The sequence below is a fragment of the Gossypium arboreum genome, chromosome 1, assembly GCF_025698485.1.
Source record: "Gossypium arboreum isolate Shixiya-1 chromosome 1, ASM2569848v2, whole genome shotgun sequence".
NCBI lineage: Eukaryota > Viridiplantae > Streptophyta > Magnoliopsida > Malvales > Malvaceae > Gossypium > Gossypium arboreum.
In genome coordinates this window covers 100,596,426-100,616,947 of record NC_069070.1, presented here as the reverse complement: position 1 = coordinate 100,616,947, position 20,522 = coordinate 100,596,426, and the positions used below count along the sequence as shown (strand labels likewise).

General features: G+C 34.6%; 2 protein-coding genes across 3 annotated transcripts; one reads left to right on the top strand and one right to left on the bottom strand.

The window, feature by feature from the left end:
• Positions 1–11,518: 11,518 nt before the first annotated feature.
• Positions 11,519–14,558, top strand: LOC108461212 (uncharacterized). Its single transcript, XM_017760962.2, has 7 exons — positions 11,519–11,856; positions 11,984–12,595; positions 12,786–12,970; positions 13,127–13,365; positions 13,582–13,781; positions 14,029–14,154; positions 14,252–14,558. Exons 1-7 carry the CDS (start codon positions 11,701–11,703, stop codon positions 14,348–14,350), a joined length of 1,617 nt encoding a protein of 538 aa, XP_017616451.1. The 5' UTR covers positions 11,519–11,700; the 3' UTR covers positions 14,351–14,558.
• A 606-nt stretch (positions 14,559–15,164) lies between these two features.
• LOC108461256 (zinc finger CCCH domain-containing protein 6-like) lies at positions 15,165–18,474 on the bottom strand. Of its 2 annotated transcripts, XM_017761040.2 has the most exons (5): positions 17,739–18,473; positions 16,596–16,805; positions 16,368–16,492; positions 15,900–16,258; positions 15,165–15,833 (listed from the first exon to the last, which is right to left on the bottom strand). In XM_017761040.2, the coding sequence occupies exons 1-5, from the start codon at positions 17,796–17,798 to the stop codon at positions 15,385–15,387; spliced, it is 1,203 nt and encodes a 400-aa protein (XP_017616529.1). In that variant the 5' UTR covers positions 17,799–18,473; the 3' UTR covers positions 15,165–15,384. The 2 variants fall into 2 exon arrangements, with proteins under 2 accessions (XP_017616529.1, XP_017616528.1); XM_017761039.2 differs by having other exon boundaries at positions 15,165–16,258; positions 17,739–18,474.
• Between the last annotated feature and the right edge of the window lie 2,048 nt (positions 18,475–20,522).

Here is a 20,522-nt window from a genome sequence, read left to right as displayed (position 1 = left end):
TCAATGTTGAGACAGTACATACTTGACCCTTCACATGTGATTTCACCAGTGGATGTGGAGTTATAGCCTGACATGTCGTATGGTGAAGAACTGGTTAGAATTTTGGCTTGGGAAATTAGAGAGTTGAAAAATAAACGTATAGCTTTAGTTAAGGTTCTTTGGCAATGTCACGGAGTCAAGGAAGCTACCTGGGAACTAGAGGAAGCTACGAAAGTGCAATGCCCGAACCTATTCTCTGGTAAGATTTTCGAGGATAATAATTCCTTTAAAGGGGAAAGTTGTAACAACTGGTTTTTAGTGGTGTCGGAAACAGTGGGTTCGAGACCACAATTTTGACAATTGAGTCACCAAATATTATTTATTTAATATTTACAAGTATTTATTAGATTCATATTAAAATTTGGTCAAGAAATATTAATGTTTAAATAGTCAATTAAGTAAAATGAACTAAATCGTAAAAGTTATGAAAGTTAGTTTCAATTAGCTAAATATGTTAAATGGTTATAGGAAAGTGAATTGGTGGACTAAATGGTAAATATACCATACTATTAGATAGTGGATGGTCGTGGTTTGGTTTTGATGAAATTTAATTATTTTTAAAGGTTAATTTGTAAATAGGTAAATTGGTAATTAAAATAAAAGATGACAAAATTATTATCATCTTTTTCTTCCTTTTCTTTTTGTTTAAAACCGAAAAAGCCATAGCCAAACCTAAGAAGCATTTGACCAAGTTACATTTGTGTGCATGTAAGTATTTTGTAAACCATTTTTCATGATTTTTATGTTTTTGAAGTCGTTTTAGCTTAATCTAGCTAAGCCGGGAGTTAATTTGTGAAACTGTTAAAAGCTCAGGGACTTAACATGAATGATTTATATATGTTTGTGATTTTAGTTGATAGATTCATGAGTGTGATAATTAAAAATAAGTATTTTGTTAAGTTATTTTTAGTAATTTTAATGTTTAGGGATTAAATTATTTAAATGGTAAAACTTTATGAAATTTTTGTAAAAACTTGAAAAATATAGGTTGTAGAGGGCCCCTAGGAAATTCGGCTAGCATGAATGGTGTTTAATGTGGTTAAATTGCAAGTTACAGGTTTAGGGACTAAATTGCATAACGGGTAAAATGTTGGGGTAATTTTGTAAATTTATAATAAAAGACCCTATAAGTATAAGATTGATTATTTAAGCTATTTGAATTGTTTAATTGAATGAAAATTATTATTTATATCAAGAAACGAATAAGTCAGACTCAAATCACGGAAAAGCCAAAGTAGCAGAATAGTTGTTGGGTTCGTGTTCGTAATTGTTTTTGTATAAGTAAGTTTGTATATTGATTAAGTTGGTTAATTATTATTTTGGTTGAATTTTTTATTAATGTTATGCTTTTTATAGCTTTGGTTGATTGTTAAATGTTAACTAGTGACTCGGATTAAATTATAATGTTAATCAAATTAATGATTATGTTTGAATTATGAGTTTCACAGATGTATATTTGACAAGATATAATGGAATAAAGATAAAGGATTTGAGTATGTGATGTGTCCCGTTTGAGCCCAGTGAATACTTAGGATACAAATGACATGTCATTAAGTGTTATACAGTTTCGAGTGCTGGTCTTGGATGTTCTATCGATGGCTGAGGTCCTACATTTGTTGCGGATTCTCCACAGCTCATGTGAGCAGCATTGTGTAGCTTTACATCTTGATCCACAGCTTGTGTGAGCATGCTTATTTCACAGTTTGTGTGAGCATTACAGTCACAGTTACAGATACAGGCACACTTTGTGTGAGCATGGTTCTAGTGTATCCGACGTTGTTTCATTTGGTTCAACAGGTAATAAAAGCTTGATTGAATAATTTTAATTACAGGATATGTTACGTAACCTTAATGGGTGAAATGGAAAGTGTTGTATAAATACTTGAAATATATGAATGTTACATATTGGAGGTGTGATGAATGTGATGTACATGAAAATGTTCCAAACATATGTCTCATGAAATGGATAGATTTTATGTTTCATTATTGAACTCACTAACTTGTTGAGATTGGTGTTGTAATTAGGAAATGAATAATCTCATGAGCATGCCAATAGAACTATGCATGAATTATATAAATTTAACCTATTTGGTAAGTTTACGTTTAAGATCTATACGAGCTTACTAAGCATGAGTTGTTTTTCTTTTCTTGTAGATCATCAGAAAGCTCGAGCGGTTGGAACCTAATCAGATCACATACACACTATCTGTCCATCATTTTGGTAGATGCTTTGGTTATTTTGGTGATGGTTATAAATGGCATGTACTAGGGGCTTTTATGCTATTTTGCTATTATGATGTGGTTTGAACTCACTTCTAACTTACTTGTATATATATGACATTGGTTTTTGGCTTGTAAATGTCTAGGTATATGTGTTTTTGGTCACTTTGTTTATGTCTCTTGAAAGTAAATAGGATATGGTGGAATGGAATGTGAATGGTATGGTTAAATAGCTATGTTTGATATAAGTGTAAGGTATGAACTGTAGAATTGAAATTGGATTAAATTGGTGTATAATTTGTGGTGCCAAATGATGGAATATTAGTTAGGAACTTAGGTCAAATGATTTGGAATATTTTAGGCTTAATTATATATGTTTGAAAGCATGTTTATGGCTGATTTGGTTTTGGCTTGGTACCTAAGGAAATTGGTGTTGTTTTGCCTTGTTTTGGAAGCAATTTTAAAAGCACATTGGCTGGCACACGGCACACATGGTCACATTACACGGCCGTGTGTGATTTTGATTTTTAGGTGTAGGTTTGTCCACACTATCACAGAGAGTTACACGGCTTGGCGATATGGTCGTGTTACCTCATTTTGAATACTCACACGGTCTAGGACATGGCCTGGGACACGGCCGTGTGACCTTATTTCGATTTTTACACTGGCGGGCACACAAGTTGCGACACAGCCGTGTGACCCATGCTTCGAATGGTACACAGTTTGGCGACACGACCATGTTCTAAGCCACACGGTCTGGGCTTTGTCACAAAGCTCGGCCACACAGTCGTGTAACCCCTACTTCCAAAATTTTCAAAATTTTCCATATTTTTCTAATTTGATTCAAATTTGTCCCTGATTGTTCCCAAACTATTTTAAGGCCCCGTAAGCTCTATTTAAGGTTCGTAAATGTAATTATACTATGAATGATATGCCATTTGAATTTTTTGTATTTAAATTAAAATTTGAAAGGTTTTATGTTGTCATTTGTTTCGTTATGTATCGTAATACTCTAAAACCTTAATCCAACAATGGAGACGAGTTAAGGGTGTTACATGGGGCGTATTCATTATTAATGAATTTAAAAGTTGGAAAATGTAACAGTCTGGTCTAGACCCTAGTCGGAATAGTGGTTTCGGGACCACAAATTTGAGTCAAAAAAATATTTAAATATTATTTTCTATGCTTAAAATATGTGAATTGACATGTGTGAAAGTTTTGTATGAAAATTCGATCATTTGTGTGCTTAATTTGATAAAAGGACCTAATCGCGTAAAATGTAAAAGTTGCCTGTTGTTTGTTAAAGTGGCTATTTGACATGTCCCTTTAAATGTGAGGTCCTTATGTTCTAAATGGACCATTGAATTAATGTATGGACATAGTTGGACGTGGAATTCTAATGAAAATAGCAAGGCTAAAATGGAAAAATGAATATAAATGTTATATTAATAAAATAAAAACATAAATTTGGAGTTATATTCACCACTATTGCTAAAAATCAAAGAAATAAGAAAGAAAAAGATTGAGTTAGGGTTTGGCACTTGTGATTGTGGATTAAGGTATGTGTTTTGTTCGGTTTTTGATAATTTCTACGTTTTAGTGATCGTTGCTTTGTATACTATCAAGCCCATGTCTTAATTTTTGATTTTTTTGATGATTTTGAGTTATGCCATTGATGAAACTATGAGCTTTATGAAGTTTGATAATATCAAATTAAAGATATGTGTTAGATTACTAAGTTTTGTCGTTGAATTTTTGATGAATTTGAGTAATTTAGGCTAAATTGTGAAATTTGTAAATTGAGGGACTAAAATGTAAAATAAATGAAATATGTGGACTTGTATGAGTGTTATGAATATTCGGCTAAGCATAAGTATATGCAAATTTTGTGTATTTTGTGATTTTTTGTGATTAGGGACTAAATTATCAAAATATAAAAATGTGAGGGCTAATTTATAAAATGCCCTAAATATGTGTTTTTGGATTGATTTGAATGATTTGGTAAATAAAAGAGTTAAATTTGAATTTATATAGACCAAGAACTAAAGAAAACGGAATTAGATCGAGGAAAGTCGAAAGTTGTTGACTAGCTAGTTCCGTCTATCCGAATCCATACAAGGTAAAGTTAATATACAAATCAATATGTTTGAGATGGTTTATTTATGCTTATATGCTATTAAACAATGATGAATCGCTATGTGCATTGATTATGAGATATCCGAGAAAGTATCAACAAGTTCTGACATCTGAAAAGCCCCGTACAAACCTTAGGTGTAACACCCCTTACCCGTATCCGATGCCGGGACAGGGTTGAGGAGTTTCTAAACTTAAACATACACCATTTCATAAAACCAGGCCATAAAATTTCATTTAAATTAAAAACATTCAATCACATGCATAATGTCCCTTACACGAGCTACCGAGGCTCTAAACATGCATTAAAGGCGGTTTGGGACTAAATCGAAAACTTTGGAAAATTTTGGAAAAACTTAGAAGAATTTTCATGAAATAGGGTCACATGCCTGTGTGGACACAAGGACATGCCCGTGTCCTCAGGCTGTGTAACTCTCTGTTTATGACGCCAACAAAACAAATTGAACCACACGGCCAGGCCACACGCCCGTGTGCTAGGCCGTGTCCTCCACACGGCCGAGACACATGGCATTGTCTCTACTCGTGTGGCTAACACTTAGGCTATTTTTCAAGCCTTTTTGTTGCCTTAATCTTTTACAAACTTAACCACTTTAAAGACACATATCATAGCATCATTTTAATGATTTAGCATGCCTCACTAAGGCACATTTTTAGCAACCAACCACAACATATTACCCAATAATTAATCTCTACTTATTCAACAAACGTCCATGTTCAATCATTATCAACTTAATGCCAATTTACGCGTTTATTCCATAGCCATGACCACCCGGAATGGTCCTAAGGCATTTTCATGCACATATGTTATACTATTCATTCATAGTAAACAATTATAATCACATCGTAAGGCATTAACAAATAGTAAGGATAATTAGGCTTATAAGCAAAAACATTATAAGCCATATCCTATGGCTATATACAATGAATCATTATAAGCCAATGCATTTGGCTACTCATAACAACATCTATCATAAAACTAAGTTCCTATACATGCCACTCACTTGGAATCGCTAGCATAAATATATTAATATTCCAACGATGATGTCTCGATAGTGTGATGTTGCCTCAGACGATGTCCAACTCCGAGCCGACCTGAAAATGCTAAGGAAATGGAAAGGAGGGAGTAAGCTTTACATTTAGTAAGCTCGCATGAAAAATAATAAGCAATGTGATAACATGCTATTTTTAAAATTCTTTCTATTTATTCAAAGTCCAGTCAATAAGTACAATTTATTCTTTAAAGTTACCTCTGTTTCGTTGTCTGGCAGTTCCAACCTCTCTTCACTTTAGATTAATTATCTCATAGTATGTGACTCGGATGATGCTCCTATCTATTTCCCTTGAAAATAGACTCATTAAGGATTTTAAGCATGTAATTTATAACCCATGATTATTTTCATACAATTTTTAATGATTTTCCAAATTTAAGATAGGGGAGTCTGAGATCACTCTGACCCTGTTTCCTTTATCTGAAACTAGACTCGATAAGCTTTAATTTCATATTTTACTCAGCCTTTAACTCAATTTCCACTATTTTTGATAGATTTTCAAAGTTGGACCGCTGGTATTGTACTAATCTGTCTTAGTGCAACAAGATGATAACCATCACAAATTTGTCATAGAAATTATTCTCATAAATATCACTCATTCATTTGCACTCTTATCACAAGTCCATTTCATTTTACATGGCAAACACATACTCATGGGTTTCGAGTACGTATCTGTGCTATCTCTTAGCACAACCACTCATCTAAACATGACAATCATCTACATCATACTAGTATCATCTAAGCATAGATGAGTTTATCATTTCAAGTATTTCCATTCCATTTCTCATATTAATTCCCGTTGAATTCCTCGGAATCTCGATGGATATCACATTTATCGTCAAGTCATGCAAGTGATCATTTCAAGTATACACTCCCGCGAACATCACTCATTATGACGGGATTACCAGTCCAGGCTAAATCCCCCGTATCATAACTCACAGAGTGTTGTCAGGATTACCAGTCCAGGTTAAATCCCTTACAATGACATACACTCTCATAAGTTCGGATCTGAATTACTAGTCTAGGCTAAATTCAGTCCTTAATTGGATTACCTATCCAGCTAAATCCTTAATGCACCTATATTCTTTGGGAGGCTCGATCACTTGAGGAACACCCGTTCGAGCTAGATCTTTTCTACATTGAGATCAACGGATTACCCGTCCGGGCTAAATCCTTTTCTACAACACATGCAGGATCTCATGTCATGTAAACAATGATTTATCCATCGGACATCCCTTTTTGTTCAACCGGGATTTTCTCTTTTCATCAAGTATATCAATATGCATAGATGATCATGCAATGTACATTCAATTCAACACATTTTCATGTTTATTTGGGCATTAGTCCATACAACCAAAAATAACATATCATCTAGTTTTCATACAAACTTATTCATTTCATTTAAAATGTCAATTTCCATCAAATGCCCATTAACATCAAATTCAATACAATCATAGCAAGGTATATTTCATGTATAACAATAATAACATGAATAATATGCTTATTAAATCACACGAACTTACCTCGAATACAGACACAGAAAAATTACCATTTTAGTCCAAAACTTGTATTTTCCCGATTTAAGCCCGAATCTCAAGTTCCTTGATCTATCATTTCAAATATAGCCTATTTAGGACTTAAATTATTCAAATTGACCCAAAATCATATTTTTTTAAAGTTGCATTTTTGCCCCTAAACTTTATCAAAATTACACTTTTGCCCTTAGGCCCATAAAGTAATTTTTATTCAAATTTCCCATTCTATAGGCATAGCCGAACCATTTTCATAATTATATCAAACTAAAATTCTTACCATAACACCCTTTTATACCATTTTTACAACTTTTACAAAACAGTCCTTTTGAACGTTTTCATTGAAAATCGCTTAGTAAAAGTCGTTTAGTTAACACCCAACACTCATTTTCTACCATTAGACATCAAAATACAAGCATGTCACTCATGGGTAAATTTTTCAACATAAACCGTAGCTCAAAATAATGGTAGAAATGAGTAGATCATATTACCGGGACTTTAAAAATGTAAAGAACATTAAAAACGGGGCTCGAGATCACTTACAAATGAGATTGGAAGCTTGAACCAAACCCTAGCCATGGTGTCCATGCTAGTTTCGGCTGGATGGAGAAGATGATAGCCAATTTTGGCTTATTTTCCCTTTTTAATTCTTTTAATTATTAGATTACCAAAATACCCCTAACTTAAAAATATTTTATTACACCCATTTCATGTATATTTTTGTCCAACAATTAACCAATGGTATAATTACCATTTAACGACCTCCAATTTAAAAACTCATAACAATTGGACACTTCTAACTTGTGGAACTCAATTTTTGCACTTTTTACAATTTAGTCCTTTTAACTAAATTGAGTGGCCAAACGTCAAAATTTTTGAACAAAATTTTTAGAAAATCATTCTGTGAAATCATAGACCATAAAAATACAATAAAAATAAATTTTCTTAGGTAGGATTTGTGGTCCCGAAACCACTATTTCGACTAGGCCCTAATTCAGGATGTTACATTAGGAATAGTTAGGATACATATGTCATGACATAGGATTTCTGATATGTATTATTGTGTAAGACTACGTCTGGGATGTTGGCATCGATTTGGTATTTACGTGTAAGACCACGTCTGGGACATTGGCATCGTATTTGATTTCGTGTAAGACCCTATATGGGACAGTGGCATTGATATTTGATTACATACAAGACAACGTCTGGGACATCAGAATTGTATGAGTTTTTCGAGCTATCCGCGTATCCTTATGATTCCTAATGGTTCAACGGGTATTCCGTGAAAAGAATGAATATATAAATTGTGTATCCGATTCAGGTACGTTTGAAATGTACACTATATTTGAGAATAAAAGGTAAGTACATGTGAAATTGTTGATATGTGATATAAGTATGAGAAAATATACTATATGTGCAAATGAAATGAAAATATGAGAAATGTATATGAATTATGTGATTTGTGATAGTATTTGGCTATGAAACATATGTATTTTATGTTGTTTATATGCTTTAAATGATAAGTTTATTTGTATATGGCTTACTAAGCTTTTGAAAGCTTACTTTGTGTGTTTCTCAATTGTTTTATAGATATCTTAGCTACCGGGAGCTCGGGGATCTTCGAGGATCATCACCACACTATCCAACTCTATTTTGGTACATTTTGAAAGTGTAAATATGGGAGTATGGCTTGTATAGGCTAGAAGTAGTTGAATATGTGTTGTGAAGTGTATATATCTAGCCATGTGATTTGGCTTGGTTTTAGTTGTGTATATAAATGAGTTTTTGGTATGAATTATGTGATGCAATATTATCTATGTGAAGTGTTTTGGATAGTCAAGAGAGTTGGTCAATTTGGTAAGTTTTTGGAATGTGCTTAGTATGGAATTTGGTAATGTTTTGGCATGATTTGACTATATGATTAGAGATTATGAAATCATATGTTTTGGTATGACTTTGACTTATGGGATGACATGTTTTGGTATACATTACAAGCATTAATTTGTTGTCAAAGATATGGCATGAATGATGAATGTTTTGTGATTGAAATTGGTTGTGAAATAGATGAACATTTGGTATGCAATTGATGCTTATTTGTTTCTTTTAGGGACGACCCTTAATCGGTGGCATTTTGGCCTTGTAAATGGCCTATTTTTGCCCACACGGGCAGGGACACGGGCGTGTGTCTCAACCGTGATGCTCGAGGGCCATTTCAAAAAAACCTTGGGCAGACCACACTGTCGCACACACAGGCGTGTACTAGGCCGTGTGGCCAAGTCAGTTTTAACCACGGGATAGACCCACGGGTGTGTGACTGGTCGTGTGATCCAAGTTAGTAGCCTCCCTAATTTTCACACAGCCTGGCATGCAGGCGTGTCTTGTGGCTGTGTGGACAAGTCAGTATGTATGCCTTGTTTTGACACGGCCTAGACACACGGGCATGTATAAAGCCGTGTAAGGCACACGGCCTGTTCACACGGGCATGTAACCTGTACAACTTTGAAAAATGTTTAAGTTTTGAAAAATTTTGTATGAGCTCGGTTTAGTCCCAACCCCTTTCTAATGCATGTTTAAGGTCTGATGACCTATATAAGGGACTCTATGGTAATGTTTGATTATGATGATGTTTATGAATTATTCGTAAAATGTTCCGATTCGTCAAGTAACGCCTTTAACCTTAGTTCGGCTATAGATACGGGTTAGAGGTGTTATAGAAAAAAGTTAATTTTGGAAAGAGTTGTGCATTTCTTAATCACATTAAGAATGATTCTTGTTCACCACATAATAATACCATGAAATCTTGTGTGGATTTGATGAAGAAATCTGGGCATATTGGCAAAGTAATGCATCAATAAAGTTTATAACAAGGTTTGCATAATAGATTTTGAGTTAAGAATTCTATAGATTGTATGTAATGACTTGCATTTCAAGCTTGTGCTTTTAGAGGTTATGATGAGACACTTGATTGTAAGAAGATTCGTAGAGATATTGGAAACTCAAAATTTTGCATCATTGTTAATGAAGCTCGTGATGAATCGAAAAGAGAACAAATGACTCTTGTTTTGAGATTTGTTGATAGAGATGGCTTTATTAGGGAGCATTTCTTCGACCTTACTTATGTTAAAGATACATCATCATTAACTCTTAAGAATGAAATATATGTTATTCTCTCTCGTAATAGTCTTGATGTTCAGAATATTTGTGGTTAAGGTTACGATGGGACTAGTAATATGCGCAGGGAATGGAAAGGATTGCAAGCATTATTTCTCAATGATTTTCCTTCAGTTTATTATGTGCATTGTTTAGCTCATTGCCTACAATTGGCTTTTATTACTACATCTAGAAAGGTACATTATGTTCATGAGTTTTTTAATAATGTAAGTTTCATTATCAATTTTGTTGATGCCTCTTGCAAATGTTATGAAAAAATACATGCTGCCAAAGAAGCTAAAATTGCAAGCATGTTAGTTATTAATGAGCTTAGGACTGGAAAAAAGTGCAAATCAAATTTTAAAACAAGCTAGAGATACTCATTGAGGTTCTCATTTTTATTCTATATGCAGTCTTATAACAATTTTTTATGCAACTTATTCTGTGCTTAAAAAATTAAAGGTGAATGATCTACTTATTCTCAATGAGGGGATGCTAGTGTTGCATACAAGTTAATTCAATCATTTGAGTTCATTTTTATTTTGCATTTGATGAAAGAGATCATGGGCATTATTGATATACTATGCCAAGCTTTGCAACAAAAATCTCAAAACATTTTAAATGCCATGAATTTGGTTTCAAGTACAAAGATGTTCATTCAGAATTTAAGAGAAAATGGTGGACTAGTTTGCTTATAGATGTGTTGTCATTTTTGTGAAAAGTGTGATTTGAGTGTTCCTAATTTTGAATGAACAATATTTTGAAAGTAGACGTTAACAACACCAACAAAGTTAGATAAGAAAAGAACACCATTATCATTTTGACATATTCAATGAAGTAATTGGTTTTGAGTTGCAAAAGTTGAATAACAATGGCTTAGGCTTATTTTGCAATCCTCATTATGGAAGGTCTTTAATCACTTGTATATTTTTTTTTGAAGATTTAATTATACTTAAACTTAGATTTAGTCACATATTTTGGTATTTTACTGTAACACCATTAAAAATTGATCACATGATACTAGCAGTCAATCACATTATAATAAGTAACAACTCTCCTCATACGTGATAAACATAAATTAAAATTAAAAATTTAAAATATATAAATTAATAAAAAGTAAAAAAAACATTTTCCGTTAAGAATAAATCTAGAGAATGGTTGTTTATATTTAGATATGTTTTTTAGTAATTTTATTTTAACGGTGTATCCTTCATTTTATTTTTGTCTAACAAATTAATTAATATATTATAGATTTTGTATTTTTATACCATGCACAATTTTTCTTTCGAATGATGGGTATTTGCTGACCTTAATAAATATTATTCTTTTTATAATATTTACATTATTTTCATAAAAATAAAAATATTTATACATATAAAGTAAGAACATTTCACAGAAAGATTGAATAAAAACGGTGCGCTTTAGGTCCTTTTGAGTTATTTGGCGCTGAATGGCCTTTCGGAGAGACGAAAAGCTACTCCAAGTATCCTGAATCTCCCAGAAACCAATCCCATTAAAAAGAAAAAATCCTTTTTGAGTTATTTTCTTTTGCAACAATGGGAGCATCATCCTCGACGGAGCAGCCGGTATCGGCGGAGCAACGGGAGTTGGAAAACATCGCCGCTTCAACGGGAGCTCTTCCTTTGCTTCAAAAATCCTTCTCAAACCTCTCTGACCCTCAAACCAACGCAATCTCCATCCAAACACTTCAGGTAATCTTAATTTATTCAACAATCTTCGTTAATTTCATCCATTCACTTCATTTCATAATAGATAATACCCTTTCTTTCTTTTTTCTTTTTCTTTTTCTTTTTCTTTTTCTTTTTACATTGCTTCCAGCAATGTTTTCATTTATGTTACGAAGACCCAGTTTGCGAATCACAGCAAAAGCCAGAGTCTTTCCCTAGGTTGTTGGATCACTTGGGATCATCGATTGTAGACTTATTTTTCTTGTCTGAAAAAGGTGGCATAAATTGGTTAGGGTTTCTAGGTGGTTACGTGAAGTGCTGTGGGAGAATGTCTACATCAATGTCTCTTAATATATTGTTGAGAATATTTGCGATGGCAGTGAAAAAGTTGGGGCTTTCTTCGAATTTGGAGTTCGAACCGGATGCTGCTGATTGCAAGATCAATGGGTCTTTACTACCCTCTGATCTGCTTCTTCTTCTTTGGATGTGTTGGGCTATGTTGTGGAATGTTAGGACCTTGAAATCTTCTGAAAGGAAAGGGAATCTATTATTGCCTGATATTAATCATTTGGTGTTGTCTGCTGTTGTTGCATGTGCTGAAGTTGATAGCAGCTTTGATTTATGGAATTGTGATATAGTAGGCTTGGATGTTCAGCTTCCCGTTGGAAAGTTTCTTAATTGGGCAATAACCACGGCGCCAACACTTTCAGACTGCCTTACACAATATGTTAATAGAAGACTTCAAATCTCGGTTCTTGCAGAGGTGCTGTATTTCAATTCATTGTAAGACCTGAACAAAATTGTTCGGTTGTTCAGTGTCTGCTTGTGTATGTGTTTACCTGACATCTAATATGTATTTTCTTTTGCATATTTGATGTGCCATTATTATGAGAATATCCATTGATTCAATTGTGAGAATCACTAGTTAGGTATTTTTGCTTGATGAATTGCAGGATGAAGCAGGATCTTCAGAATCTATTTCAGGAGATATGTCTCCAAACGCATCTCAAGCTTTACTTTTAACACGTGGAAGGGCATGGGCGATTTCCCTTGCACCTAGAAGCACCATCACTGAAGAAATTTTGAAGTTATGCTTTTCTGCTGATATTGTTGGAACTGATGAAAATCTTCTTTATCGGTTTGTCATTTCCCCTTTGATGTTATGATCCATTAAGTGTCAATGCTCCTAGTAGTCTTTTCAAGATAAGAGTGCATCTTTTCTCCGGGTTTCCTTTAACCTGTGTTTGTAACTTAATAATTTTACGTATTTATTCGGTTGTTTGTGACTTTGTAGGTCCTCTACTCATGGAAAAGGCTTGAACAGATTCTGGTCGAATGTCGAAGGTTATCATCGTCCATTACTTGTTCTCATATCTGCTAATTCAGAAGATGCCTATCAGGATAATAACAAAGCCAGGAAATGGATCATAGGAGCACTTACACAGCAGGGTTTCGAAAATAAGGATACATTCTATGGAAGCTCGGGGAACCTATATGCTATAAGTCCGATCTTCCATGTATTTTCACCTTCAGGTATGTAATCAAACAAGAGGAAATATGCCAATGGTCAGATTTTGTCCGTCTTTTATTCCTTGGAGGGTGGAGGGGCCTGTGGAAGGGGGCAAGGGACATGCATAGAGGATGTTAGGATCCATTCCTTGCCTGGCCTATGTAATCAAGTTTCTGTTGGGCCATTTTCTTTTTCGGTGGATGACTTGGTGAATATAATTAATCATAAAATTTTAACAGGGAAAGAGAAGAACTATGTATACAGTCATTTGTACCCTACAGGAAGAGTTTATGAATCACATCCAAAGCCAGTGGGAATTGCATTTGGAGGAACCACTACAAATGAGAGGATATTTATAGATGAGGATTTTGCAAAACTAACCGTTCGCCACCATGCAATGGACAAAACTTACCAACCTGGTTCCCTTATCCCAAACCAGGTGCATAGGATACAACTTTAATATCCAGTTCTCTTAATAAATGCAGAATCCTATGAACCTGTTATTTGATGCTACAGTGTGTAGTTTATACTACCAATTAGTCTTTTGTCTCTTCTAATCTGAACCCTCATGAGAATTTTAACTATCATGACCTGCTATATTTTTTCAACATGGAAAGGAACTGATATGAGGTTTTTCCTCGAGTGTCTGAAAGGTCGGTACTGAACTTTGAAATGATTTGGTGCAGGGATTCCTCCCAGTAGAAGCTTCGATAGCAGAAGTCGAAGTATGGGGACTTGGTGGTAAGACTGCAAAGGAAGTCCAGGATTCGTACAAGAAAAGAGAAGAACTTTTTACTGAGCAAAGAAGAAAGGTAACCAAAACCCTCTAAAAATTTAAGTCAATTTCAAACCGCCTGAAGTGTAAATGTTGAGTTGCAAGGCTTAAGCATGGGAGCTGCGTGTGTACAGGTTGACTTGAAAACATTTGCAACATGGGATGATTCGCCTGAGAAGATGATGATTGATATGATGGGTGATCCCAACAGAGTTCAGCGAGAAGATCGCTGAGCCATTCACTCCAACGTTAACCATCATTTAATACTATAGTTTTCTTGCTTTGGTAATAATAATAGGTTTGGCCATTAGTCATGTGGATCATCTGTAACTATTTCGAAGAGATACGTCAATGAGAAAACAATTTCTTCGTTCTGTTGCACATTGGTTGTATAAATTTTTAGTCTCTGAATTTTTAGTCTTTTCACGTTTAGTCTCAAAATTTGTTCGCTTTTTTTTTTTTACTGAAATAATAATGTGATGCACTGATGCTTGAAATTGTGTTATTTCATCACATGAAATTTTTATGTAAAACAAACTAAATTTTCATGATGTGGTATTCTCATTTCACTGTGAAATTAAGAAAAGTTATGAGATTAATACGGATAAAAATATTAGATCAAATTGAAGAAAGTTATTAAATTTTGGAACTAATAAAGTTTTTTTAACCGCTTGGGGAAATTGGGGCCTCTTTCTATCGCTTTACTCGCCTATTCTGTGTATGCAACATACTGCGGGGGTTTGTCGCTGTTCCCTTCTTCGACAGTCGTCTTCCAAGATTCAAATAAAAAACGTTCTCCAACAACATTCACATTAATATACCGCTGTTATAACAGAACATTTAAGGTATTCATATGTAGCCTATGGGGCAGCTCAATTGCTTTTTATCGCAGCAACTTGAAAATAAAATATGATTTTGGAACATTTTTAGGTGTATAATATTTATAAATTTAAGTGCATAACATCTTTTAAATAGTTTTAAGGAATATATATATTGTATATAAAATTATAAAAGCAGTACGTAATGAATTGAAGATGCGTTTGCATGTATGTTATATATAGGGGACTAACATTATCAAATTTGGATCAAAGCAAGGAAGAACAAGAAAACCACCAAAAAGAAACGCCGTCCCAGAAAATATATCCCCAAGTGATGGTAAGTAATTCATCAAATGGTGGACGGAAGACGCAAAAAATAAAAGGAAAAATCAAGGAAGGTGAAAGCTATAATTGAACTACTTGAAAAAACAAGGCATACTAGTATGTTTTCAACTGCCTATCTCTCTATCCATTTTCATTCTCTTTGCATTAGGGGCGTCGGGAATACTATTGCCCCTGTTCTGGGAGGATGTATCATGTTGGTACGCACAATTGGCGCCATTCCTGCATCCCCTGGAATTGTTAAAGTAAACACAAGGCTTCATTATCCTCAGCTTCGAATCTCTTGACCTCGGGTTATTTATTACTTCTTGGCTGGGTCTTAACTGTTGATTGTATCGGTTATTGAACTTCTGGCCTCCTACTTGACTTTCTCCTCCATGCTGTTGAATCAAGTTCTTGTAATAGTTTACATCCTTCTTTTGGGGAAGTTCCATTGCAAGTGAATGCGAAATTGGACATACACCAGGAACCAAACCATGTATATTTGAGGCTCCAATTCCAACCCCATTTAAATTGCCGTAAAACGCTCCACGATTTTCTGTTCTACTGATGTAAGCTGCAGATGGAGGCATGTCAAACGATGGTACCAAATTGGTTGATGTTATAGGTAAGCTTTGTGCACCTGAAGCCACTTCATGCTCTGTAACTAATTTCTCAATCAATTTGGGGTTGCTGAGAATTTGGACGAGCAAGTCAGGATCAATCATGTTTCCATTTTCATTGCTTTGATTTATTGCTGTAAAGGCAGCAGCTGTTGGTTTCTCATTGGTAGGAACACTTGAAATAATTGGTATACTGCAATTCAAATGAGGTAAAATATCCAACAACTGAGGCTGGAAACTAGTGGAGGCACCGAACGGTGCTAAGACATTCGATTGTGTTCCGATTGCCGCATCCTCATCTTCAATGGGAGTGATGGGTATTTGAGGAGTTTGCTTATCATCATAGTGACAGTATGCCATGTCAGCTGAGACAGAAGGACTGCATAATAAGAAGGAAAGTTAGGGACAGGGCAAATTAGAACTCTAAGGGAAGCAGTTCTTACAAAATCCACCCCCCTCAAATTAAAAGAAAAAGGGAAGTATCAAACTTAGTAGGAATTGCAGATGGGCGTGGATAAACAGCTTCAAGTACTCTCAGTTCTCTTTGGTTTTGGACATCTGCCTCTTTACTTTCCTCTCCGGCAACCACTTGCCAATTCAAGTCCAATACAAACTGTGGAAATACAAAATCAGCGTTGATGAAAATGCTAAGAGCAATAATCATAAATCAAACCAAAATGGAAATGGCCAAAAAACTAAGTCTTTAGAGCTGTTACTCTGAGAGGACATCTCCATTTAGTGACAAGGATTTCTGTCAAGTTAATCTGCATTTGATCTGTAGAACAAGATCCTTCAAAGCCAGGAGGCAGAAAGTCATCCACAGTTGCCCCATTTAAATGTGATATAGAAGACGTTTTTGCTTGGAGGTGATCTTGAGTTCCCAACCCAACTTGTAAAGGTGATTCCTCTGATAGAAAGAGCCTTATCTGTTAATAGAAGCATTTATATTTTCAGTTAGTACTGAAACTCACATCAGACAAGAGTAACATCTCATTCCAGCTTGGCTCTACTTTGAATTGAAAATCTAAGGACTGAAGGCAGATGTCCCTTCATATTGTAAGGAACCGTACACATACAAATGAGATGTCACAATTGGAACTTCTCCAAAAGAAATTATATATTCTTTCAAATTATTGACGACTTGGGAAAAAGGGGATATACTGAAGACACTTTAGAGACACAATTATCCTACATGAAAAAGGAAAGACAACAAATAACAAGCTTCTCTGATAACTAAAAGCAAAAATTTGAAGTCAAGACTTCAGAACTTAACAAACATTATTAACTTAACATGCATTGATCGAGATTTCAATTTCGTACCCTAGTTATGTGTTATTTTGTTCTCTGTAGATCAGTAAATGAACATTAAATGAAAGGAATTGACGAGCCGGGGAAGTTTATTGCAGCTATATATTTATTGTCGTTGAAATTTCTGAATGACCTAAAAATCAAAGTCTTTTACTACTGTTCTTTCATATTCTATGTCTAACTTGCATAACATATTTCCAAACTCCATTGATTTTTATTCCCATAAAACCAGTTAAGTAAAACCTAAACTAGCCATAAATACTACCGAAAGAGAATGAAAGAACTCCATCATTCATACTCTAAAAGGCTTCATACAACAATGCCCTCACCAAAAATGAAAAAGCACATTCGTAGTTATGCTTTGCAAGAAGACTAATAATGAACTAGTAACCACCAAATAGATACAAATAAAATTCAAACACAGTTAACAGGTTTAAGAAAATAAAGGTCCATTTAACTTCAAAATTTTCCACCCTCATTTCCATTTCTCTATTTCAGCTAAAACGGAGCTCAAATTTTAGGAATTGCGAAACTAAAAGAGCAATCCTTACCTGACAAAGGTTAATATCCGGTGCCCAAGTAACCTTTTTTGATTTGTGCAGTCCTCGCATATTGACAGATAGCAAAAATATTATAAATTAAAGATTAAAAAATCTCAAAAATCCGCCTTTTCCATCATCGATTCTGATAAAATTGATAAAAGAGTCCAATTCCCAGAATCACCGATTTTAGAATTCGATTTCGATCGATAAAAAAAAAGGTTAAAACCTTAAGAGCAAGACACCACTGTCCCCAAAACAAAGGAGTCTCTCAGCCTTTGCATCAACTTACACGTTTCGAAAACCCTAATTTACATGAAAAACAAAGAAGTAATGGATTGAAAAAAGAGAGAGAGACCTAAATATGTGTCTTTGGAAACAGAGAGATCCAAGGCAACCCTAGATCCTCTGGGTTTGCTTTGCTGCCTTGCCGTTTTCCTATCTAATTTTGTTTTTCCCCTAAATTTGTTTGTGTACTAGTTTCGTTTTAGGAGGCTTTCGGTTCTGTACTTGTAGATTCTGTTGAGTGAAAGCTGCCACACGCGTTAGTTTGACGCGTGGAGGGGGGAAGGTTGTGGAGTTGTATTGGACGCGCTGTGGGGATAGAAGTAGAGGAGGTTCTTGGCATAGTTTTGGTTTTCTGAAAATTTGAGTTTAACGATGAAAGGACTTAACACTTCATTATTTCCTCCATTCTAATTGTACGCAAAACTGAAAAATCAACACGTTACAACATCCTATTATCGATGGTATCGTTTTTCTCTTTTAAAAAAATTATCTTTTTAATATGTTGATGTGTCAGAAGACACTCTATTATTCTTAATAAAATATTTTTTAACTTAAAAATATTTTATTATTATATTATTATAAAAGTGATTGATTTGATCCTCAACCTCACACATTAGTTCTTGAGTTAAATAGAGAAATTTTTTTTGAATATCCTCCTCCCTTATTTGAAAATTGCAATTAAGTCTCTTCACTTATATTTTAGAAGGTTAATACTAATTATTTTGGCATTTTATTTTTTATATTACAATTTATTTTGTTTGTTATGGTTTAAAGAATAGCCAAATGTTCCTTCTTTTAAAAAAATAGTTAGTTTTAATAAAATAACAATAAAAAGTAAACTTATACAATTATAATAAAATAATTAAGTTTTTTTTCTATTTTTGCAATTTCAAAAAAAAAAGTACAATCAATTTTTTTGCAACAATTTACTTCGATGGTGTTATTTTAGAAACAACCGTTGGTTATATTTTTAAAACTCGTCAAAAAATCGGAATGATATTCGATAAGAATATGTTCGTCAGTGATATGAAATAGAAGGTCAGTGAAAAAATTTCCCGGCGTTATGGAAGGAGGATGATGAAACTATATGACAAATTTCCAATTTCGTCAAATCCTATCAAATTTACCGAGATGGAACTTCTGGACGATAAAGACGTTGAGACAATGGTCGTATTATATTACCCGCTAGGGAGGTTGAACCCTGAACCGATTCAGTTATTTGCTGAGTTAGCAGATGCAAAGCCCGTTGAAAATGTAACTCAGTTAAGTCAACAACTTGGAGTTGAAGACTCGTGTACCGAGGTTCCCAAGTTGTTTATGCACGATTTTGACATCGATCTCAACGTTGGATGTTTAGGTTAGTACAGTGGTGGATTGCAAATATATCCAGACGTTATTGAAATTGATGCACTTGGTGAAGATGGATCTGATAATAATGATTGTTCTGATCATGAATGTGAAGATTTTAGTGACCCCGATTTAGACGATGTCCTAGACGATATCCACGACGAAGGATAAAATAATAGAAATGATCATGCCCCTTCGGTCGAAAACTCGAGCCGTGGCATCGTCATACGCAATGATCCCGATGTCTATATGTCAATCGTTGATCCCGATACGGCACATGCTTCTGAGTTCCCTGAGTACTTAGGCATCATACCTACTCACTTGATGTTAGAAGATCCTGAATTGGAATAGTTGTTCGTGGGTCATAGATTCGCGAGCAAAGACGAGTGTGTCAATACCATCAAGCGCTATAGTTTGAAAGTGTTTGCCTACTATAGGGTGGTTGACTCTAAATCGACGATTTATGTTGGTGAGTGTTGGAAGTTGATAAAAGGGTGCAAGTGGTTGGTATGAGCTAAATTTATCCAAAGGTCTCAACAATGAGAGATATGAAAATATGTTGGGCCTCATGCATGCACTTCTGCTCGTATGACGTAGGACCACCGCAAGCTTGATTAAAAAACCATCTGCAACTGCATATTAGCAATGGTTAAAGACAGCCTCACCATTACTGTATCGTTGCTGATTGCTGAAATGCAAGAACAGTTTCACTACTGAGTTTCATACTGGAAGGCATAGTTGGCTAAACAGATGGTCATGGATTAGTTGTACGAAAATTGGGATGCGTCATACAACAAACTCCAAGGGTGGATTGCCGCAATGTGAGAGTACATTCCAAGGACTGTTGTTGAGTTGCAGACGTTTCCTTATCACGACCGAGGTAACCAACTATATCTGAAGAAAAGAACTTTTTACAGTATTTTTTGGACATTCAGTCCATGCATTAGGGTCTTTCCCCACTATAAGCCACTTGTGCAGGTAGATGAGACCTAATTGTATGGGAAATATATGTAAATCCTCCTTATTGTAGTTGCACAAGATATGAATTAAAATATTCTACTGATAGCATTTTCCACTATTAAAGGAGAGGGCTCAAAGTCATGAGAATTTTTCGTAGAGAACTTGCGGGGACATGTTGTCACTCAAGACAGCGTTTGCATC

Excerpts from the sequence above, each read along its gene's own strand:
- LOC108461256 (XM_017761039.2), bottom strand. The coding sequence starts at position 17,798 with ATGCGAGGACTGCACAAATCAAAAAAGGTTACTTGGGCACCGGATATT. Across the intron at positions 16,806-17,738 it reads CGGATATTAACCTTTGTCAG|ATAAGGCTCTTTCTATCAGA; the intron begins GTAAGGATTGCT and ends TTCTATTAACAG. Across the intron at positions 16,493-16,595 it reads AATGGAGATGTCCTCTCAGA|TTTGTATTGGACTTGAATTG; the intron begins GTAACAGCTCTA and ends GTATTTCCACAG.
- LOC108461212 (XM_017760962.2), top strand. The coding sequence starts at position 11,701 with ATGGGAGCATCATCCTCGACGGAGCAGCCGGTATCGGCGGAGCAACGG. Across the intron at positions 11,857-11,983 it reads TCTCCATCCAAACACTTCAG|CAATGTTTTCATTTATGTTA; the intron begins GTAATCTTAATT and ends CATTGCTTCCAG. Across the intron at positions 12,971-13,126 it reads GATGAAAATCTTCTTTATCG|GTCCTCTACTCATGGAAAAG; the intron begins GTTTGTCATTTC and ends GTGACTTTGTAG.